This window comes from Echiichthys vipera (assembly GCF_963691815.1).
Source record: "Echiichthys vipera genome assembly, chromosome: 2".
NCBI lineage: Eukaryota > Metazoa > Chordata > Actinopteri > Perciformes > Trachinidae > Echiichthys > Echiichthys vipera.
In genome coordinates this window covers 7,798,845-7,820,818 of record NC_139827.1, presented here as the reverse complement: position 1 = coordinate 7,820,818, position 21,974 = coordinate 7,798,845, and the positions used below count along the sequence as shown (strand labels likewise).

The window sequence follows — 21,974 nt, the reverse complement described above, 5'->3', positions numbered from 1 at the left end:
TTAGGTAGAGTAGACCATCAAATTGACTGAGAAGACAGTTATAGGCAGCAGTGCCTCCGCAGGCAGGCAGGCTGGCTTCAGTTGGTAGGATGAGGCGCTCAGCTTTGAGAGAAGCCAGTTAATGCAGTTCAGACTTGTGTTAACATTGCCCCCGAGGCATCCCCTCAAAGGCATATCAGCTTCAACCAACTGGGAGGAGACCCCAAGGGCCACCCAGGTCTTGCTGGAGGTTGATGATTACACCTCTCATCTGGCCAGGGAGCACCTTGGGGTGCTACAGGATGAGCTGGGAGAAGTTCATAAAGAGTGTCTCTGCTGCTCCATAAATATATAATATGATACTTAATAGTGTGTTGATTGTAATAAACATGGCGGCACAGAGGAACACGCTTTCAAGTGTGCCAAACATAAATCTCCGCAGATGTAGTGAAAGATGGAAGAATGTAAGAGTAGACATTAAAGGAAGACGGGAGGAAGTGGTCATGGGGGTAAATCTTCTTTTAACATGTGCGCTTCTCTTCCTGACTTTTATTCCATCAATATATTATCATTATTAAAGAAGAGCAGAACCACGCACACACACACACGTGCACATAAAATTTACAGTCATTATTACAAGAGTTCAGGACAGGTTTATAGACTCAGGAGAGGGAGTTAGGCTCATTAATTATTCTAATGCGGTTTAATGGGAGTGGCTGCTATGGATTGGACATTTTCTCCCTCTCACTATCTCTGAGAGGAGTTGGTTGAACTCAGTGTTAGACTCTGATAACATTGCTCTTCTCCCGCTCTCTCACATTCAGGCATATACGCATACTAAGTTTCCCCCAGAGGACAGAGTTTAGTGTTTTATCTGTAGCTGTGAGCTGTGAGGGGTTAGGAACTGATCCCCCAGGAGTACACTCAGTATGGGGGGAGGTGGAAGCATCTTTAACATCAATTAATCTTCCGTCTCCCTCTCTGTCTTCTCATCCTTTGGCTCTCTTTCTCTCTCACTCTCTCTCCCCTTTCATTTTTCACTAGTTTTTGTTCTGTATACTCTCCTCTCTCAGTGCGTCTGTGTGTCTTCTGGCCTCATGGCTCACACATAAGATGTAAAAGGGCATTCCCATCATGCAACAGTGCATTATCGCTCTGTGGCTCTCTAGCATCAGCATAAACCCCTTACAGTGTAATCACCATAACGTGTGCCCACAGACACACATATACAGTATGTGTAAGCACTCACATATTTCACAGTCTCACTCGACTCTTACTGGCTTTAATGTTTATCATGGACCCCCTTTCTCTCGCTGACCTGCTTCTCTGATAGACTCCGTATGAATCAAAAAGATTCACATGCAGACACATTCATACACTGACATGAAGGAAAAATAAACACAGGAGACAGTCGAGCAATTATGGAGTGGATGAAGTAAATCCATGTGAGCCACAGTCTACATTTTCAGCCCTTTTTTTTCAAATCGAACAAATAACCTATATAACATAGGGAAAAAACGCTGTAATATCCTCAGTTTATTCCACAGTCTCTCATGTCTCTTAGCGTTCTTTCTTCTCCATCTCAATCTCTGGTGGATGATGAATGCCTCGGCCAAATTTATACATGCTTCAAACGGGCGTATTGCTTTTCTGCTATTTATTATAAATATAACTATTCCGCTTAAGTGTGAATGCAAATTCTTATTATTTAACTTTTTATCGTTTAACTTTTGAACAGAGATTCAAATTTACAAAAGGAAAATACAGGAGTGGATGTTATATATATATATATATATATAATAAGTATAAATAATACTGGCACACCATAATTATATAGTAAATTGTCCATGTATACAATAGTTATATGTATAAAAGTGAGAAAAAAAAGTATTACGATGAGGGTTATTTTCTAGAAATGATAAGACACTATCCAGGTGCTTTTTGGGAACTGTAAGATTCATTTCTCTTGACCATGCTGGTGACTAGGGCGCACTCACACTGTCCATTTGTACCCAGTGCTTTAGAGTAATTGTACCCCCATCCCTCTTACCCCGCGGCCCAGGTCCGTTTGTACTCACATTACTTGAAATCATCCGGGCCGCGGTGCGAGTGCGTCTTGCTTATACGTCATCACCCCTTTGGGATATACTTTTGTCTGACTTGAACGTTTCATCTGACCAAATCTGCAGCAAACACTTCACCCTGGTGCATCTTTTTAAATGTCCATCACGGGGAACAGACGCACACAGTATAAACTGACATCAAGACTACCATCAATGCTCGTGCCCGTACATGTGCATCCGTGCTTTACTAAAGCCCCCCTGTCTCAATCGTGGCACGGCCAGCTAGCGCGTCATGCCTGTGCCCGGTACGGTTGCACTCACACTGGTCAAACGAACTAGACTTAAGCTGCGAAGCGTGCTTGGGCACAGTACGAAAGGACCGTGTGAGTGCGCCCTAAATCCAGGATATCTCCATCCTCTAGTGTCAATTTTGTCCATTCTTTTTTTAAATCTGCCTCTTGTGAGTCCTCCAACTTTATGTGAGTGCAGTATTAAATTGCTGAAGGGCCTATTGTAAGTTAAGTATCCATACAAATCTAGTGTCATGATTATTGTATCTAATACATTGTAAGTTTTAATCAAATCTATGCAGTTACATCATGTGGGTAATAAAGGTCGACAGGGCTGCTTGGTTAGTAAAAGCAGAATGATACAGCCCTGAACCAACAACTCCAGTGAGTCATCTCATTTTCTGTAGCCACTGTCTGTCCTCCTGAGGTCACCGACTGAAAGGCCTCAATAGATTCAATTTATCATTTCAGCTCTCTTTATGAGCCATCATTTTTCAGCACAAGTCACTGAAGGGGCAGAACCCGAATCTCACTTAGTCATTCCTAAACTGATATTATGCAAAACATGTGACTGCAAAATACAATAGATGAGATGAATTTATTGAGAAATTAGGTCATTTTTCAGCAGTGAATAGCACTGTAGGTTTGGCATTTCACTTTTGCAAGCCTAGCAGATATTTTTAATTAAAAAATGAACTGAATCTAAATGTTAAATACTGAAATATGGCACTGTGTGATATATTTAGACCACTACTTTTCGAAAATGTAAAAGCATAACCCTGAAAACTGTTTATTTCTGCAGCCTAGGGCTGCAAGTATGTTATTGTATGTGTTTCTTCCAGTGTATCTAAACACTCATCCTCTTCCCTGTGGTGAACCCATTGCAGCTAAAAGTTGTGTGCGTGTGTTTGTGTGTATCTGTGTGCTTAGTTCCCACAGCACCTCCGCAGGAAGTGGAAGTTTTAGCTATCAACTCGACTACCATCCGCTTCACATGGAACCCTCCGCCTCAGCAGTTTATTAATGGCATCAACCAGGGATACAAGGTAAGCCCCTGCATGTGTGTGTGTGTGTGTGTGTGTGTGCGCGTGCGCGCGTGCGTGCGTGCGTGCGTGCGTGCGTGCGTGTGTGCGTGCGTGTTATAACACAATCTATAACAGTATACAGCATGTTCAAACATTCTTGAAAAATTCAGTTCAGTTCAGTATGTATTTTCAAGTTTACATGCTCTCATCTCATCTCTCATTGCATGATATATTCAATTATTTAAATTATTAAGTACGTTGATTTTATACAAATGATAATAACACATTACATATTAAATTTAAATTAAAAACATGTCTGATATATTATTTATAAGATAAAATACTAAGATGTCAAAACATATTTAATGTGCATTAATGAAAACTAGACAATAGCCACTATTTTAATAATAGTGAGGTCTCTAGTTCAGGACCTCCAACCTTCATGGAAAAATGAAAGCAGACTCTACTCCAAAAGAAAACAATTTCATTCATCAATTTAACCTTTAAACAAAAATATGAATAGACGCTGGTAAAATAAAACTTTGCCTCTGTGTGGTTGTGTGAATAAACTTTGTGAAAAACCTGTTAACCTTTCGTAGGACTTTCAGCTCAGAGGTCACGTCCCAGCATGCACTGCCTTGCTCTTGTTTACCCATACGCTTAGCCCAGCCGAGTGAGGAATCAGCTCCAGGTAGAAATGAAAATGACTGATGGGAAAAAAAATAGGGAGGATTAAACGGGGGAAAGAGGAGAGGAGGTGTTGAGAAAATAGGGTGCAAGGGACCGAAGAGTAATAAGAGATAATAATAAAGAAGCGGGATAATGGGGAGCAGGGTGAGAGCGAAGGATTGTATGGTGTGAGTGATCTATACGTAGTAACTCTGGTATGTGATTTATTCTTCACTTCATCGTGGCAACCAACCCCCTAAAGGAACTAATTAACATGACAAAGAAAACACATTCTTGTTGTGCGTCAATAGGTCCATGAGTGTGTAAGTGTGTGTTTAAGAGTGTGTGAATGTTGGTTGATAAATACAATATGGCTTTCCTTCTGTTTGATGTGACCCTCTGATGCCGTCTTTGTACGGCAGGCTTCACCACTCCACATCAGTGGAGCCTCTCGCTGCCGCTGCACATGTGGGTGTGCGTCTTCGAGTGTGTTGTGAGCTGGTTAGAGGATGGTAGATAATGATATTAATTAAAAGAGGATATGAAGCAAAGCCTCATCTCATCCCTCCACAGACCACTGACTGTATACAATACCCATAATAATATAGTTCAAAACTGATTGCTGGAGGGGGAGTCTTCCATTTACATGTCCTTGAAACTGTCTTATGACTTACTTCATAAGATTTTTCTGTTGCCGTGGAGTTTAAGACTTTACATCATGTCATATATCTATCTATCTATCAATCTATCTATCTATCTATCCATCTATCTATCTATCTATCTATCCATCTATCTATCTATCTATCTATCTATCTATCTATCTATCTATCTATCTATCTATCTATCCATCTATCCATCTATCCATCTATCTATCTATCTATCTATCTATCTATCTATCCATCCATCCATCCATCCATCCATCCATCCATCTATCCATCTATCCATCTATCTATCTATCTATCTATCTATCTATCTATCTATCTATCTAAGAAATAAGGAGCACTTTCTTGCCCAGTCACCACATGTGGCAGCAGAAAGATGAAACTACTTTTCTTTTCCACTGTGTACCATCGTGTTGTTCTGTCCCTGCTCTGGTCTGAATCGCAATCTGGTTCTGAATTAACACATTACTATAGCAACAGCAGACCCAATCATCCCCAGCACCCTTTGGACGTGGACTAGCATCAGATGCTTGAGGATGCCAGATCAGCACTCTTAGGGCGCACTCACACTGTACTGTGCTGATAATAAAGTACAATTGAAACCCTTATTTTACCACAACAGACTGGTGCAGTGCAGCATACTTAAGTCAGAGAGAAAAGCAGCCACTCAACTGTCTCTGGGTACCACCGACTGTTGGGTGAACTGAAAAGAAACATACTGACTCAAGAAGCTAAATAAAGTCCAGTAACTAAATATCAACAAAAATGCATCACATAAATATCAATTTACAGCTCCAAATATCTGCGTTATCATTTTGGTATAGGGGGGAAAAATGCTCTAGTTTGTATTTCTTTAAATCAATCACAATCATCTTGGGTGATGGCTAAGTCTTGGGTGCAGTGCCCTTGCAAAACAGTGGAGATAGTGGAAAGGGAGGAGACAGCCTGAGCATCAAAGCATGAGAGGCACTGGATGTCAGGCCTTATTAAATCACACTGTACATCCATTAAGCCACACTAATCCTCCCTATGTAGACACTCAATATTTACTGTCTGGCGAGTCATGAATTGAGATTTTTGACACAAAATATTCCTTTGGCCTCATCACTTCAAATTGTTGAGTTCTACACTAATAATTTTGACTTCTATAAAATGCAACACTTGCATCGTTGCATGGTAATGTAAGTGCAAAACTCCAAAAGGACTTGTGGTTTGTGACAAAATAATCTATTTCGAACTGACAAGGTGTTCAAATCTTACAGCAGTGCTGAGTACTCTATTAACATATGGACAGAAAACGTCAGTATTATATTTCAGCTTATTATATAGAAAGAACATTGGAGCTAGTGGAGAAAAACATGACTAAGACCTGAATGAAAAAACCTTCAAACAGTTTGAATATTCATGTTGTGCTCGTAAAAACAAAAGCCCATTATATAAGGGCCGAATCCACTCATGACATTGACAGAAAGCTTCAGATTTATTCATGGAGGAAAATTTGAGATAATAACATTTAATAGAAAGCCCTGGTATGGATGTCGGGATCAACTGATTCTGCTATAACTGAGGTTACATAAAGTTGTGGTTTTTAAATGGCACGGTTTGTTGGCCGTAAGAACTGTAGACGCTACTATATCTATGATATCCTGATCTCTTCATTGTTGCCCTGCGAAAACACATCTCTTGAGTCACAATGTTTGTGTGTGCGGTGAGATCTAAAACCAGTGTTGTAGTAAACCACGTGTTATTGTTTACTTTCTGAATCCTTCCGGGACATCTAGTAGTTACCTGGATCTAACTCCAGTTCTGTGAGTACGTGCTGAACCCTCCATTTTCACTATCAATAGGATGATATGTTTCCTTCTATGAAACCATATCTCCTTCTATAGTGTCTTATAGTTAATTCCCTGATTATTAATCGTAAAAAACATGAAACCTTGATATTTCCTTTGACATTAATTGTGATTTCAAAATCTCATTTTGTGACATGCCTAATGTTGGGTGCTGTGACCTATCGTGCTGTGCTGTTGTGTTTATTCTCAGTTTTCATTTCTGTATGTGTACTTTGTTACCTGCAGGCCACCACATTAAAAATATGTTCTGTACTTAAATGTTGGAGAAAAACCTCTAAACGACAAAAAACGTACATGCTGCCCATGTAACAATAGGCATCATACTGTACAAAGACAGTGTGGAGAAAATGAGTATGGGTGTGTTAGTGTTACTTCATTTACTGTACAAGGAATAAACCAGAAAGAGGAAATAGTCTAGAACATGTTGAAGCTTTGAGACAGCAGATGACACAGCAGGAGAGCTCAGAGTGGTGAGACATTGCACTCACAGGTCAGAGTTTCTGGAGTACTCAAAATAAAGATGCAGAAAGAAGATTTGCTTTGCACCTCAACTGGCAACGCAGTGATGATGAATGTATCTAAATCTGCCAATAATGTGACATTAAAGTGACATTTTGAGTTCATTAATTATATGCAGCTTGTGGGTAAACAGTCTGTTAACTCAAGACTAACTTCACATCTTAGCCAGTCATTGTTTAACCAGAACCTATAAACATGGTACCGTATAACAGTGTTGCCTGTGGCTTATCCCTCGTTATGAATATGTAGTAGTATGCTTTTCACTGTTTGTTTTTGTGGATAAAGCAATAAGACAAGCCAAACTGATGTGGTTCTGAATATAAATCAAGTCTCACGAAAGACACAAACGAACTTCTCATTAGACGTTTAGTTGGGCTGATAATAAAACTTAGTGTCCTCAGATGCTGTTATGACTGCTAATGGCCTGCTGGCAGGAATTTATGTTAAGTGCTAGATGCGTTCGTAAATAAATGCTTAAATTTGAATATGTTTGAAGATGCAGATTATTTATTTGGTTTAGGGTTATGAAACATGAATATTATTTGGCCATTTTGACAAACTTATAAATAGCATTTGGCAGTTTTAAACTTTAATGACAAATAAAACACCTTGGGTATCAGCCAATTCAAAAAGATTCATCAAAGCATAGACTAAACAAAAAATAATGGACATATACAACAAACAAATCACTGTGATGACCCTAAATATCACCAGTAACCATCTTTCTAACTGAACACAGCTGCTGGTCTGGCCGGAGCAGTCTCCAGAGGACGTTATCGTGGTAACCATCACCCCAGACTACCCCGGTTCACGCCACACAGGATTAGTCAGTGGACTCAAGAAATTCACCTGGTACTTTGGCTCCACCCTCTGCTTCACTACACCTGGAGACGGCCCCCGCAGTCCACCCACCCTGCTGCAGACACACGAGGACAGTGAGTACACACAGTGTGAATAACAGGACACAAAGATCAATCAGCCTTTCTTATGAATAATAATGAAAGTGTATTGACTTGCTCTGTATTCAGTCCAGCTGTTTCTATCAGTGTGATACACAGCTGTGTACACAATGTTTTCTCTCGGGCTCTTACTTCTTGCCTTCTTTTTTATCTTTTGGCTTAGTCCCCACCGCTCCCCCACTCTTACATATTCCTCCACTGTGTCTTTTTAAAGGGAATCCATTTGAATGTTTTTCATACTGGTATTTATAGCCTACCGTTCCATGGATGAATATAATAGCAGCCACTCCCAGTTGCCAGTACACATGCACACAGTCAAATAAACACAATAGCCTATAGGCAGACAGACAAGCAATTATAACCAACCAGCAATTATCGAGTGGAAAAGGGATATTAGAAGGCATGTGTACACACACTGACAAACAAACACATTTGCGCACACACACACACACACACACACAAACTCTCTCCCACACAGCCGTGGACTGGTATTGATTGGATGCTGGGCGTGTTGCAGGGTTAACGGTGGGTGTAATTCTTGCTTGATGATAGCTTTTTTGTGTGTGTGTGTGTGTGTGCGCGTGAGTGTGTGCATGTGTGATTGTGTGTGAGTGTTATTGAATGTCTCAGATGAATAGCTTTATCGCTCTGCAGGGAGAGTGGTTAGAGAGCCATACATGAAATGAGAAATGACAGGCATGCGTGCACCTGAGTGTGTGTGCGTGCGCGGTGGTCAATGCAGATGTGATTAGGAGGTGGTGTGTGCAGTTAAAAGGGCAGAAGGTATTAGGCTGCATAGACAAGAGGTATCTGTGTTTGTGTGGAGGGATAATTTCAAAAAACAATATGGTTAAAATGTAACTAATATTATCTGATGTCTATTTATTTCAGCACCTGGATCCGTGCGCCACCTGAGCTTCACTGAAATCCTGGACACATCACTCAAAGTCAGCTGGGCAGAGCCTGAAGACAAGAACGGCATCATCACAGGTTAGAGCATTTAAAGAATCTCTTAAAGCTGGAGTTGGTAACTTTCTATGAAAAATATGTTGGTTTGTTTTCATATTTGCAGAAATTGTCACTTTATCCTGACAGCACAATGAGACAGACGATCTGTGAAAAAGTCATGTACCTCTGCTTCCACCTGCTGCTCCCTGTCTGCTGCTAATGACATCTGCTGAATCCACTGCGACCGACCTAAAACAACCAGTGAGAGCAAAGGAGTCTCTGACGCAGTGGCAATAACTGTTCTGAACTCTACTGTATTGCCTATTTATTGCATTGAGTGTTTTTTAGAAAATAAGAAAGTTTGTCTTGCCAGTCGGTTGGTGGGCAGGGCGTGACTTTGACTCGTCACAAACTTTCTCATTTTACACTTAAACAGTAGACTAAAATATGTTTCTAAAAACACTTTATGTGAGAAATATGCAATACAGCAACAGAATATTGATTCATATTTTCACAGTTTGATCAGAGTTCAGTTCAATTCAATTCAATTCAAATTTATTTATAGTGCAAAATCATAACAAAAGTTATCTCAGGACACTTTACAGAGTAGGTATAGACCACACTCTATGGCTTATTTGTGATTTACATAGACCCAACAGTCTGCAGTAATTGACACTGTGTCAGAGACTCCTCAGCTCTGATTGTCAGTCACTGTGGACTCTAGCAGATGCCATTAGGAGCAATCCGGGAGCAGCAGCAACTTGATGTAGAGGAACATGATTTCACGAATTGTGCCCACTAACTGAGTTAGTATGTTCTTGCCAGAAAGTAAAACACAGGATGATTATACATAATATGCACAGCATTTTTTATTAAAGGGATTCTTCTCAGGTGCACAAATACACTGTGTAGAATTGTATTTAAGTAAAAAGGAGAAAAGCATCCCCCTGAGGCAGCAGTGAGTGAGCAACCCTAAAACCTTTATAGTTTCCTCAGTATTCTCCACTTAGTCTTTTATTTTCTGTCTGGCATCCACAGACATCCCCCCCTGTCTCTGACACAGTGTTTGTGTGCAACTGATTCATCATCAGCTAATCCCTTCTCTCTGCAGCTTGTCTTCACACATTATCTCTAACATGCCCTCATCCCACGCCTCCCAACACCCAGGGTGTCGCATCTCGGAGCTCAGGACACTTTTCCCCCCCAATTCATTTTACCTCAGCTTGTAGATGGCTCTGTTAGACAATGGGGCTGGTGAACACAACAAGCTGCTGTGAATTACACAAAATCATGTGCGTATGTGTCTGTGTGTCGATATGGCCGCACCATGCAGGACATTCATCAGGCATCTACACAATATGATCATAGTCCTAACAGCACAAGGCTGCAGTGGCTTTATTGTCTGCTTACACACTCAGAGGAGTGGGAAAATGGTTTTTCAATCAAGGTCACCTTGCACATTTACTCTTTTCTCCTCAACCTGCTTTTCATCCAGTACCTGGTGAGCATGGAGACAGATGAGGGACATTTCACCCTCTCCAGGGCTTTACTCACAAGTGGCCTCTCTCTCTCTCACACACACACACACACACACACACACACACACACGTTTGAAGGTGGTGGAGTGTGATGCATGACTGTGAAGATGCATAGGGACAGACAGGGATTTTGACTTTAGTTACCCCTCCCGCACTCTCTTCCCCCTCTTTGGCTTTGTACCTCTCATTATGCTCAAGTGTGTGTGCTTGTGCATGTGTTTGTGTGTACACCTGTCTGCTCATGTCTATATGAGCCTTTATCAACCCAGCGTGTGCACTGCACCCCACAGGCTACGTGTTGTGGTGGGAAGCGTCTGGCGTAGAGTCGAGTCGTGAGGAACGTTCGCTGTCCAACTCTACCCTGCAGTACCAGCTGACCGGCCTCACCTCCACCACCGTGTACACACTACAGGTGGCAGCACTCACTGCCGCAGGACGGGGCGTGGTCACATCCTCCACCATCTCCACCGGAGTCCCACCAGGTACAATAAATACACACATGTACACACACAGGAGCCGCTGACAGTGGATGTAAAAAACAAACAAACAAAGATTTTTCGCGTGTGTGTGTGTGTGTGTGAAGCACAGTAAATATGACTGATGAGCTCTTACGATGCCATTGTCTTTCCTCAGGCTGATAAGTGGCTGTTACTGTGCATCCATGAATCACCACCCACGCAACCAACACACACATTCACAAACAGTCACAAACACACCTCGTCATTTACAGCATCTTAGAAAGCATTTTCATGTGTAGTTTATTTGTGTGTATACCATGGGCACACCACGCTTGTGTGCATGATGAGCTTGTATGATTGGACCGAGGCCAAGTCGCAATCATTATTAGTGCTGATTAACTGCAAATGGCAAAGTGGTGAGAATGCAGAGATGGGAGAGAGAGAGAGAGAGAGAGAGGCCAAGAGACAATCAAAGAACAGGATGGAAGAGGGGAGAGCAGATAGAGAAACATAATGAGGGAAGAACAGAGAACACAGGAAAATGCAATCTCCAAAGAACAGAAGACCAAAGCTTCTCAGAAATGGACTGAGAGGAAGTGGAGGAGAATGGAAGAAAAACTTGTCTCCTACAGCAGGGTTTTTGTCCTAACATTTTGTGATTACTAATTTATGAATAAAAGCAGGAAAAAAGTGAAATCAAGATGGATACAGACAGTTCTTAGATTCAGAAGTTATTCATTAATTCATGAAAGCAAAAGACGGAGGACTGAAGATTAGGAAAAAGAACTAAAGAATGAGCAGAGAGATGGAGAAAGAGGGAGATCCACCGAGCATAGATTCTTGTCTTGTTTATTTATTCATGTATTCATGGAGTTGAGAGAATTTTGTCATTCATCTGAGCAAGGAGGCTGATATCAACATTTGCACATTATAACCCTTACAAGTTTGCTGCATGCACTTACAGAGCAATGGCAGCTGATAGCTATAATTTGTCTTTTGTTGCACACTGTACCTCGCCGTATCCGGGATAAATATTGCCTGGTTTCTATAATAACTGGACCCAGTCATGTTGTTTACTGTAGTGCTTTTACAAGAAAAAAAACACTGAGATATTCTACAAACTCCGTCTGATGTGTCCCAGTGTAGTGGTGTGTTACAACACACGCCGTTTGATTTAACACATCGGCTTTACAGATCTGTATTCTGCCATGTTCAGCAAATATGATGCTTGTGATGCTGCAGCAGAATTGAATGGATTACAGCAGATCACACCAGAGCACTTACCCCATCTAGAGATAAGTATTAACCAAAGTGAAGTGAAGAGAAGTGGTTGAAACGTGTGTCTGAAGTACTCAGCCTTGTGATGAGTGAGACAATTTAGAGCGGAGTGGATTGTGATGAGTTTTGATTATGCAAATGTCATTAACAGAAATAAGCTGTCATGTATTTCATTTGTTCGAACAAGAATTTTTTTTTAAAAAGAACGAAAACAGAATTTTAGCTTGGGAGCAGTCGTCAATCGTGCTTCCTGCCTGACCAATGCCAAGTCAATTCAACAGCTGTCAGTGAAGAAGTCTATTCAGAGCCACCGATAAATTGTGCATGGCATTTGAAAGGTGGTGTTGTAAACTTTTCATTGGAATATTTAGTTCTGGTTGAAGTGTGCATACAAAACGTCTTATTATGCCTCGTTGATTTATTCCAAGCTAACAAAAAGTAAAAAATTCACCATCAGGAGAAAATGATGAGGTTTTTGACCAAATTCAGGACAGATATTAGCTTGAACGTGAAAGAAGTAACTATTCAAACTTTCAGTCAATGGTGTTGACATTCCAAAGAACAAACTCGCTGCATCATTGACGTTACTGTCGGATCGTTTTCTTTGTACTGTAAACTGAACTTAGCTTTTTTTATTATTATTATTGTTTCTGTTTGTATTTGGGGTTTAACAAATCTCCAAATCCACGATTCAATTAGATTTTCAGGTCACGATTCGATTAAATTTTTGATTTATCTGAACAATTTTTTTTCAGCACTGACGGCTATGCCGTTGTGTTCACACATGCGGCAGTTATAGAATATTTCATTTCATTTCATTACATTTTCATTATATTTCTTTTAGACAGCGTAGGTTAAGATTCTGTCCACACAAACAAAACAGAAATCGAAAGTGTTGAGTATAATAATTACATTTTGTTCATGTCTGTGACATATATTCTACATATATTCTACATATATACACAATCAAACTGTAGTGAAAGTGGTGTTAGAACTGTCAAAAGACCATTCACTGTCTGTTTTTGCTGCAAATTGTGTGCGTGCCACATAGACGAGACCTCAAATATCTCGATGTTCCGCAGCTGACACGCAGCCAACACACAGCTGAGCTGCACTGCTCAGGCAGGCAAGCTGCTCTAACCTGTTATCATGGGATAAAAAGCAACAGGTTCAGTAATGCACGCTCACTGCTGACGTGGGATGTGTGTGAGCATTCTTTAAAAATGAGCTATACCTGTATGTATCAACTGTTATATAGCTGCTACATATGTTATGATGAATGCTTTACACTAAGGCAACATCGTCAAATTGAAATAATTTATAGGGGGAATGATTCATAATTCAAAACGGGGAAATCGCACTTCCTGCTCTTGATTCAACAATTGAAATGAACACTCGTTTCGATCAATTTTGGATTTAGATTTGAAATTGTGACACCCCTAGTTTGGACCATTTACCAGCTGCTCTCTTTTTCCTGCACAAATTACAAAATTGGTGTTTCTACAAATTAATCCATTATTCTATTGCGGGAGAAGGTCCTGTGTGTCAGCTGTAGTTTCAGCTTTGTGTGAACGTGTGTGTAAATAGGTGTTTTGAGATCAGAGTTCGGACAATCAGATGCTGCCTGAGATGGATCATTTTGTATAAAGGAGGATCATTTCTAAAGCAAGCTCTTGTTTTCAGCTTCTCTTTTCTTTCCAGAGTGGCTCAGGCTGCAACAACCCATCAGCCACATTGCACTTTTCCTGTCACTCATTATTTCCATGCAGATGGAACAATGTTCGAATGAGAATGGTTCAAGCATAATTTAAAGGCAGCTCAGAGCCTACTCAGACATTTATAGGCTCTAAATGGAATTTAGTGAAGTGTGCATTTAATTCACCTCTTGCTTCCACTATACAGATTTATCTCTGTATGGTATTGTCAACTTTGGAACTATGAATTAAATTGCTCTCTGACCGTGAGAGCTATACAGCTGTAACATAAGTTCATGTGCTTTAGTAAAATTAACATTTTTCTATCCGTGACCAATCTTTGTCTTTTTTATGGCCAAGCGTGGACACATAGACACATTAAAAGGGACTGGAAGCAAATGCTTGGCTCACTGTTACTCAGAGCCTTTTCTTTTATATATTAAAGTCATTATTTCCTAATTCTTCTCTTCCTGTTATCAATGTTAGTACACGTGTATTAGAGATAAGCCATGTTGCCGTTCTGACTGCATGTTTGTTGTTTGTACATGTTTGTATCCCCTCATAAAAACATGAGTTGTCTTTCATTTATTTCTTTTGATCTCCCCCTTTGAATTAATTTGCCATGCTGGGATGCTTCAGTCTGTTTCTGCTTGAATAAAACACTACTTTTTTCAAATACAACTCTTTACACCTCTTTGCTGCATCATGCAGAGGTTTAACTCATTATTAACTCACTATTTTGAAACATCACAAATAACAATAACATGAGTGCAACAATCCCAGAAGTTTTTGTCAATACATATTTAGAATAAGTATAATGTTCAGTGGTGATATGCGACCGGCCAGTAGCTGCATGGTATCAACATTCTTTGTAGTTCTTCGTCACTTGGAGTAAAGCTGAATTCTGTTTTCTCGCCGCAGAACTTCCTGGTGTACCATCTAACTTAGTCATCTCCAATATCAGCCCTCGGACAGCAACACTTCGGTTCCGACCAGGTCCTGATGGCAAGACCGCTATATCACGATGGATAGTAGAAGGCCAGGTCCGTGTGTCTATGTGCATGCAAACGTTCGTGGTCCCTGCTAATTCTAAAAAGGCAGCTATAAGAAAACTATTTCATAAAACACAATATCCTTCATGAACAGGTTGTGAAGGAGGATGAAAAGGAAGAGCTGTGGAGAGTTGTCTACCAGAAAGAAAACCAGCCCGATGCAGACACACTGGAGATCCCTGACCTCACTCCGTTCACCAAGTACAGGTGGGCAGCAAACATCCACAGCCTACACAAGAACATGGTCAAGTGCTACCGCTTACACACACACACACACACACACCCACACAGACTCACTCACACACATCTCACTCTCCGCCAGTTTCTGCAGTATTGCAAGACTCAGGTGAAGTTAGATAAATCACACAGATGCACAGAGAGACAGTTCCATCTGAGACTTTTCTGTTTGTCAGCACCTTCACAGCTGCTGCATGCAGATCCTTATTACCCTCCCGCAAGTAGCTAGAGGGAAGGAGTGGGGAGGAGAGGGATGAGGGCAGGAGAAAGGAAAGGTGATGAGAAAGCGGGAAGGGCAGCAGAGAGCATTAAAGAGTAGAAGAGTGAGAAATAGAGGAGGAGAGAGGAGTGTCTTTAATCCCTGCTCAAGGGCCGTGGAGAGCCTGCAGTTTATAAACGTGATCTATTGTCACTCTGAACAGCAGCAACACTTCCTCCTCTTACTCTCTCTCTCTTTCTCCATCAATCTCTCTATCTATCTTCTGTATGTATCTGTCTATCTCTGCCTCCTGCTCCCTGTATCATTGCATCATCTGTAATGGGATAGTGGTGTGTGCGTGCACACGTTGTACACTCACAGGGATTATGTTGTCACAGGCGACACCACTGGGACATTAGATGAAGTGATGCACTTGTCTGTGTTTTATATTCCCTGCTTTAAGTCCCCCTTTAAACCGTGCTCTCTATCTCCCTATACAGGGGCCAGACCTCATAGATGTAGTCCCTCACATGCATTCTGCGCACTCACACACTTTATCACTCACACCCACACTGAAGCATGGCTGCCTTTAGAAGTAGCAAACGTTATAAATGCTCCCTTGCAGCTGTGTGTGTGTGTGTGTGTGTGTGTGTGTGTGTGTGTGTGTGTGTGTGTGTGTGTGTGTGTGTGTGTGTGTGTGTGTGTGTGTGTGTGTGTGTGTGTGTGTGTGTGTGTGTGTGTGTGTGTGTGTGTGTGTTATATCTCTTTTTATGTCTGAATATTCGGTATTCTCAGACATTTTATCATATGCCAGTGGCCTTTTTAGAAATTCTCTGGCGGAGGCTTTCAGCTGAAGGATGCCATCAAGTACAATATGTAAATAAATAAATAAAAAGATCACAAATGCCCTTACTAGAAAAATCCAAAATAGTTTTTCTTCACTGTGTGGAGTCTGGTTGTCTTGTTGACAATCCCCGGCTGTGATATTTCCGTTGAATCAAGTCCTATGGATCCATTATTCCTGTCTTGGGCTCTTTCACAACTCTGAGAAAGTCTGTATGACTTCATTGCTTAGGTTTTTGCTTCTGCTCCTACAATAACACTGTCATTAATTAAAATTCTTAGATACCTACTGCTCACCTTTGGAAACTTGAGACCTGTCTGGAATGTATATGTGCATACTTTGTGCATCTTCTGTAATAAATATGCTGTTCATATTATTATTATTTATATGGACATTTTCATTTTTACATTATATTAAATGATCTATTTTATTTTTATTATGTCTGTTTTACTGTTTACTTGCTTTTTATGGTTTGCGTATTTATTATTATATTTTCTTTTTTATTACTGATTCCCAGCTGTGGGACTGAAGGATTATGTTATTTTATCTAATATTGCGTTGCATTGTGGGTAATGTAGGATCCAGTGGTTTTGGAGCTTGACCCATACCCTCCGCTGCTTTAATTTTCCCTTTTTTGAGTCCGCCAACTTATTGACAGGGTAATACTAATTTGCTGGAGTGCCTTTTCAAACACATGACCACAAGTCTGCTCATGACTACATACTGTATATAAGTTACATATAGATATACAATAAATACACTAATTTATCTTGGTCTGATTGCAAAAAGGTGTCCTATATTGTTACGTAGGCTTTCTGCTATGAAGTCTCCGAGCCTGATGACATCACTATGACATCATCAGAGTTATTTTTACCAGCGCAGCGGTAGACATCATGTGCTGGTTCCACAAAGATATTTTAGACTGGTCTTTAGTCTTAGACTAGTCTTACAGTAAATCTGCTACTAGATTTGTCCGGACATGACTAAAAAATGGACCACGCTGTTCCCAGGCTAACTGTGGACTGACCATGTTATCTGAATGAATTTTTTTTTTTTAATCTTATTTTTATTCTATTGTATTGTACCATATTCAATTGTACCAGATTGTTGCAACAAAATAATTTCTCTTCGGGGATGAATAAAGTAATTATCTATCTATCTATCTATCTGGACGTCTATCTATCTATCTATCTATTTATCTATCCATCTGGACATCTATCTAAGTCTGACTAGTAATTAGATCTAAGTCAAAGTCTATCTTTGTGGATCCAACCCCAGCAGTACTAGTACTAGCAGTACTTGTTGTGCATAATCCTTTAACCGTGCTCTCTCTTCTCATCAGGTTCAGGATGCGGCAGGTGAACATTGTCGGCTCCAGTGCCATGAGCGCTCCCTCCAGGATGATTCAAACCCTACAGGCTGCCCCTGACACACACCCCTCTAACCTCACTCTGCTGTCTGCCACAAAGACCAGCCTGGGCTTCAACTGGAAGGTACTGAAACACACGCGCACACACAGATACACACTCACTTCTGAAAAGTAGTAAAGCTGCTCTCTGCCCGTTTACAATCATTTATATAGTGTTAATTTGACTGATGAGGATTTTCTTTTCTTTGCTCTCCATCTCAGTGTATTTACTCTTGTTTTCATATCAGTGCATTTGTGTGTGTGTGTGCGTGTGCGTGTGCGTGCGTGTCTGTGTGTGTGTGTGTGTGTGTGTGTGTGTGTGTGTGTGTGTGCACTCACCAGCAGCAGGACTGAACAGGTTGAGTGGCTGACAGCCTATAATCAGTGTCATTCCTGTTTATCAGTGCTAACGCTAATCTGTCACATTTCACATTCATCGCGTAGACTGCTAGCAGCACAAACTGCGATGTAATTTTCTCCTTACTGTCTTTTTTTTTTTTTTGCTCTTGTTCCTTCTCCTCATCCTTCTCTCTCTCCCTCCCTCTCGTTTACTCCCCCATCCCCTCTCCTATTATAACATAAATGGAGAGCAGAGTATTTTCCATTTAAGGGTTGGAATGAGAAAAAGAGCCTGTCAAATCAGACACAGACACTGAGGCGCTATGGGCTACCTGTGCAGCATGCTAATGGGATTTCACCTGCATGTTAGCGCCCAGCCTGAGCTATGCTAGGTTTTCTGCTGTTGTGGAACCATCACAATGGTTTCAGCTAAGGCTATTATTCTAAGCTGCATATTAAGGGTAATAAAGCTAATGTGACATTCTGTATTATGGCTCCTAAATGTTAAGCTGAGCTAAATCACTGGGGTATTTAAAAATGGCTGGGTGTCTCACTGCCTTATCTGCAGCACAGCACAGAGCGACCACTGTACAATGTTGGTTACAATCTTCTGAGGAATTATATGCTGTGAACAAACTGAACTTCTCACTAACGGGATTTTCAGGCACTGAATAGTTAGTGGTTTTGGCTCTAATGCAAAATGACGTGGTGGTTCACGGGCAGAGAGAGAGGGTGAGGTGACAGTAAAAGTACGGACAGGAGAAAGAGGGAGGGTGACAGGAAGTGAGAGTGGATCAGGTAAAAGAGGATGACAGAGTGTGAATAAAACAAGGAAGCGAGGGTGATAGAGGGAAAGATCAGAAGATGGGATGTCAAAGGGGAGAAGACAGTAAAAGGTTTGTATGATGTACTTAAGAAGCTAGACATGCCACATAAATAACCATATTCTTTAGAGCTATGAAATGCCTTTTCACTTGTGAGAGTCTGCATTTGTGTCTCTCTGTTTATATCACATTGAGGAGACCTAACCCTGATATTCCACTTATGTTGTCACGAACCAACTCCATTTTCTGGTAATTTTTTAAGCTACTACTGCAGGGCACCAACGTTCAAAATGTTTTTCTCCATAGTGCTTTTTTTCTATATTAATGTTTAAAAGGCCTTAAAAAACTATGTTCTTCATCAGCCTTCAATAGGTGTGATGGTGGTCCTACATGATCTCACAATTTTCTAACAAGGTTGGAATAGTTTGGTTATTTCTCATGATTAACTTTGCTGTTTGTTTTTGTTCCTTTTTGTCCTGCTTCTTTTTCACTGGTTTGAAGTGGGCGAGGGTCCGCTGGAAGGCTGCGATGTTAGATATATTTCTATCAACCGATCAAAGTTTATTTGATTAATTAGTTTGGTGCGTGTTTGCTTTTGTTACCTCGCCTTGCCGCTTTCAACCAAATCCACACACAGTCCTGATTTTAAATTATTAATAGATAATAGCAAATTAGATTTAGATTTATTTTCTCAGGGGGATATTTGTTTTCACAGCCAGTACACAGAAACATACATATACACACACACACACACACACACACACACACACACACACACACACACACACAGATAAGGTACACAAAATCTCCATGAATGCATTCATCACCTCAGCAGTGTCAAATATTATGTGTTTTCCTGATCTTAAACTGCGATTGTTTCTTATTTAGTTATGAATATTTAATATCATAGGAAAGTATTTGGGTTTCTGTACTTGTTCTTTGGTATGCACGTGTGTGAGAGTAATGTGTGTGTCTGAGAACGGTCCAATCATTGTGAATATGATGTGTGCATGTGTGTCCAGTCTTTGTTATTGTGTGTGCATTGTATGATTCAAATGCAAGCATGCCCCTGAAGGACCTGAAGTCATATTAAATACATTTCTCATAGATACAACAAGGGTATCACTCAGGCTTGGTTATGTGGATCTGTGTCATATTGCTTCATAGAGCAACAAGGTGCTGTGTGTTAACCAAATTATCATTTTATTAATCAAAGTTTTACCTAATTGTTTTCTCATTCAATCATCCTTTCAGCTCTCTCTCTCTTTCTGTACGGATAGTTTTTTCTATCATCAATCAGAGTCAGGATTAATTAAATTCACCGTGGCAAAGGGTGGCCAAGTGCTGACACATTATAAGATACTTGCACACTTGAGGTTTGGCAGTCTGGCCCTAATTTATAAAGCTATTGTCGAATAAGGGGTACAATATTAAAAAAAATCTGACTCGTAAATTATCCTGAACATAGCAGATATCTTTGAAGCAGACATAAGTTTACTTTTGGTCTTATCCTGAACATGTTCAGCCTAACTAGCATGGATCACGTGGAGTGCCCTCTGTTCTCACCAGAGTCAGGATGCAGTAGGTTACATTATCACATGTAGCGGTTAATAAACACTGCTTTGTCTGCAAAGTTTGACCATAATGTCAATAAACTAAACAAACACACTACAAAAACCAAGAATGTAGAACAAGAATAATAAACTGCAAAAATCTTTCTCCTCTCATTCCTCTCCAGCCTCTTCCAGAGTCCGAGTACAATGGCAGTCCAGAGACTGTGGGATACCGGCTGCGTGTGTGGAGGACAGACGGCCAGGGGGAGGACAGGATAGAGGATGTGGAGAGATCAGTGGGGGCCAGTGAGACCACGGTAGAAGGCCTGAATCCCTGGACCCAGTACCAGGTTCAGATACAGGCCTACAACTCCATAGGACCTGGACCATGGAGCAACACTGTCGCTGCACTCACCGCAGAATCTGGTACGAACACAGACCTCATTCACTCCTGCTTCCTGTTTGTCCAACAGAGCTGCCTATATTGTATTAGCAGGGTATGAGAAGATGAAGAAGGAGTCCTAAGTCTCCCCTCATCTGTCCACCTCTGCCTGCCCTCTACACTCTCCCTCTATTTCAGTGAGGGGAAGATTGACGGAGAGAGGGAGTGGGAGGGGGAGATGATTGAGATAAAATCGAAGATTGGTTCAGAGATTGAAGTTGCACTAAGCTGTGCGTGGTGTGTGTGCCTATCCAGCAGTGGACCTCGGCCTTGTTACGCATTCACCAACAGCGAGGGCATTAACACCAACAGGGGAGGTCCACTGTTGGTCCAGCTTTAAATCAGGGTTTCCTTTTAGTCACCTCTGTTTTTAAACATAAATTGTGCTGGTTGTTGTGCATTTGTGTCTAATGTGACAGTGTGATGTTCAGACTGAAGCGCAGCCGTTCAGGAGAGACTCTTTCTCTTCTTTTTCCATCGAATTCAATTGATGCTTCTATGACATATTTTTTCAATGAAAAGTCACGAACCTATAATTCATATCAGATCCCAATAACTCGAGGTCAAGGTAGCACATATGTCATGGACCTTTGATGACCTTCAGTCACGCTGAGATTGAATGCGTTACACAAACCTTTTTGATCAAATTTTTCTGAGAAAAAATATTACTGTCGTCATGTGGATGAAAATCGATAGTCTGATGTAAAGATGTGGAGCAGTAAACAGACTGCCTAAAATATTATTTCATATCTATTCTCAGTTCTGTTTATCAGAGTTGAATGGTTGCTGTTATCGAGGTCGTTCTTTTCTTTTTGCCGTCTTTATTCAGGGTGTTTTTTGTTACGTTTTCCCTGTCGACACAATGGGATTCTGTTTATTGACTTGGTGTTTGTCTCGCCTGTTCTCAAGACCGCTGCACATGTCTCCAAAATCAGAATAATGGAGAAAAGCTGTGGTGGCCCCAGCTGGGTGCACTGTTACTAATTACTGAGACACTAGAAATATTCAATCTAATCGAATTTAAGGGTCTTGTATATTATTCCTATTTTAATTAATCAATTTTGTTTATGTCACATTGGGTTGACCGAACTTTCAAAATCATAGCACATCACAAAATGTCTTCTCCTATTTGGTATTTATT

The 21,974-nt window shown here is 40.7% G+C and overlaps 1 protein-coding gene across 1 annotated transcript in view; it reads left to right on the top strand.

Moving 5' to 3' along the window:
- LOC310958268 (protein sidekick-1-like) overlaps positions 1–21,974 on the top strand; it is a 241,874-nt gene that overhangs the window by 181,350 nt on the left and 38,550 nt on the right. The window contains exons 19-26 of the mRNA XM_083929123.1: positions 3,263–3,378; positions 7,800–7,995; positions 8,911–9,009; positions 10,796–10,987; positions 14,857–14,978; positions 15,082–15,194; positions 17,610–17,760; positions 20,577–20,817. Of these exons, the coding sequence (XP_083785249.1) occupies positions 3,263–3,378; positions 7,800–7,995; positions 8,911–9,009; positions 10,796–10,987; positions 14,857–14,978; positions 15,082–15,194; positions 17,610–17,760; positions 20,577–20,817 (1,230 nt within the window). The remainder of the gene's footprint in view (positions 1–3,262; positions 3,379–7,799; positions 7,996–8,910; positions 9,010–10,795; positions 10,988–14,856; positions 14,979–15,081; positions 15,195–17,609; positions 17,761–20,576; positions 20,818–21,974) is intronic.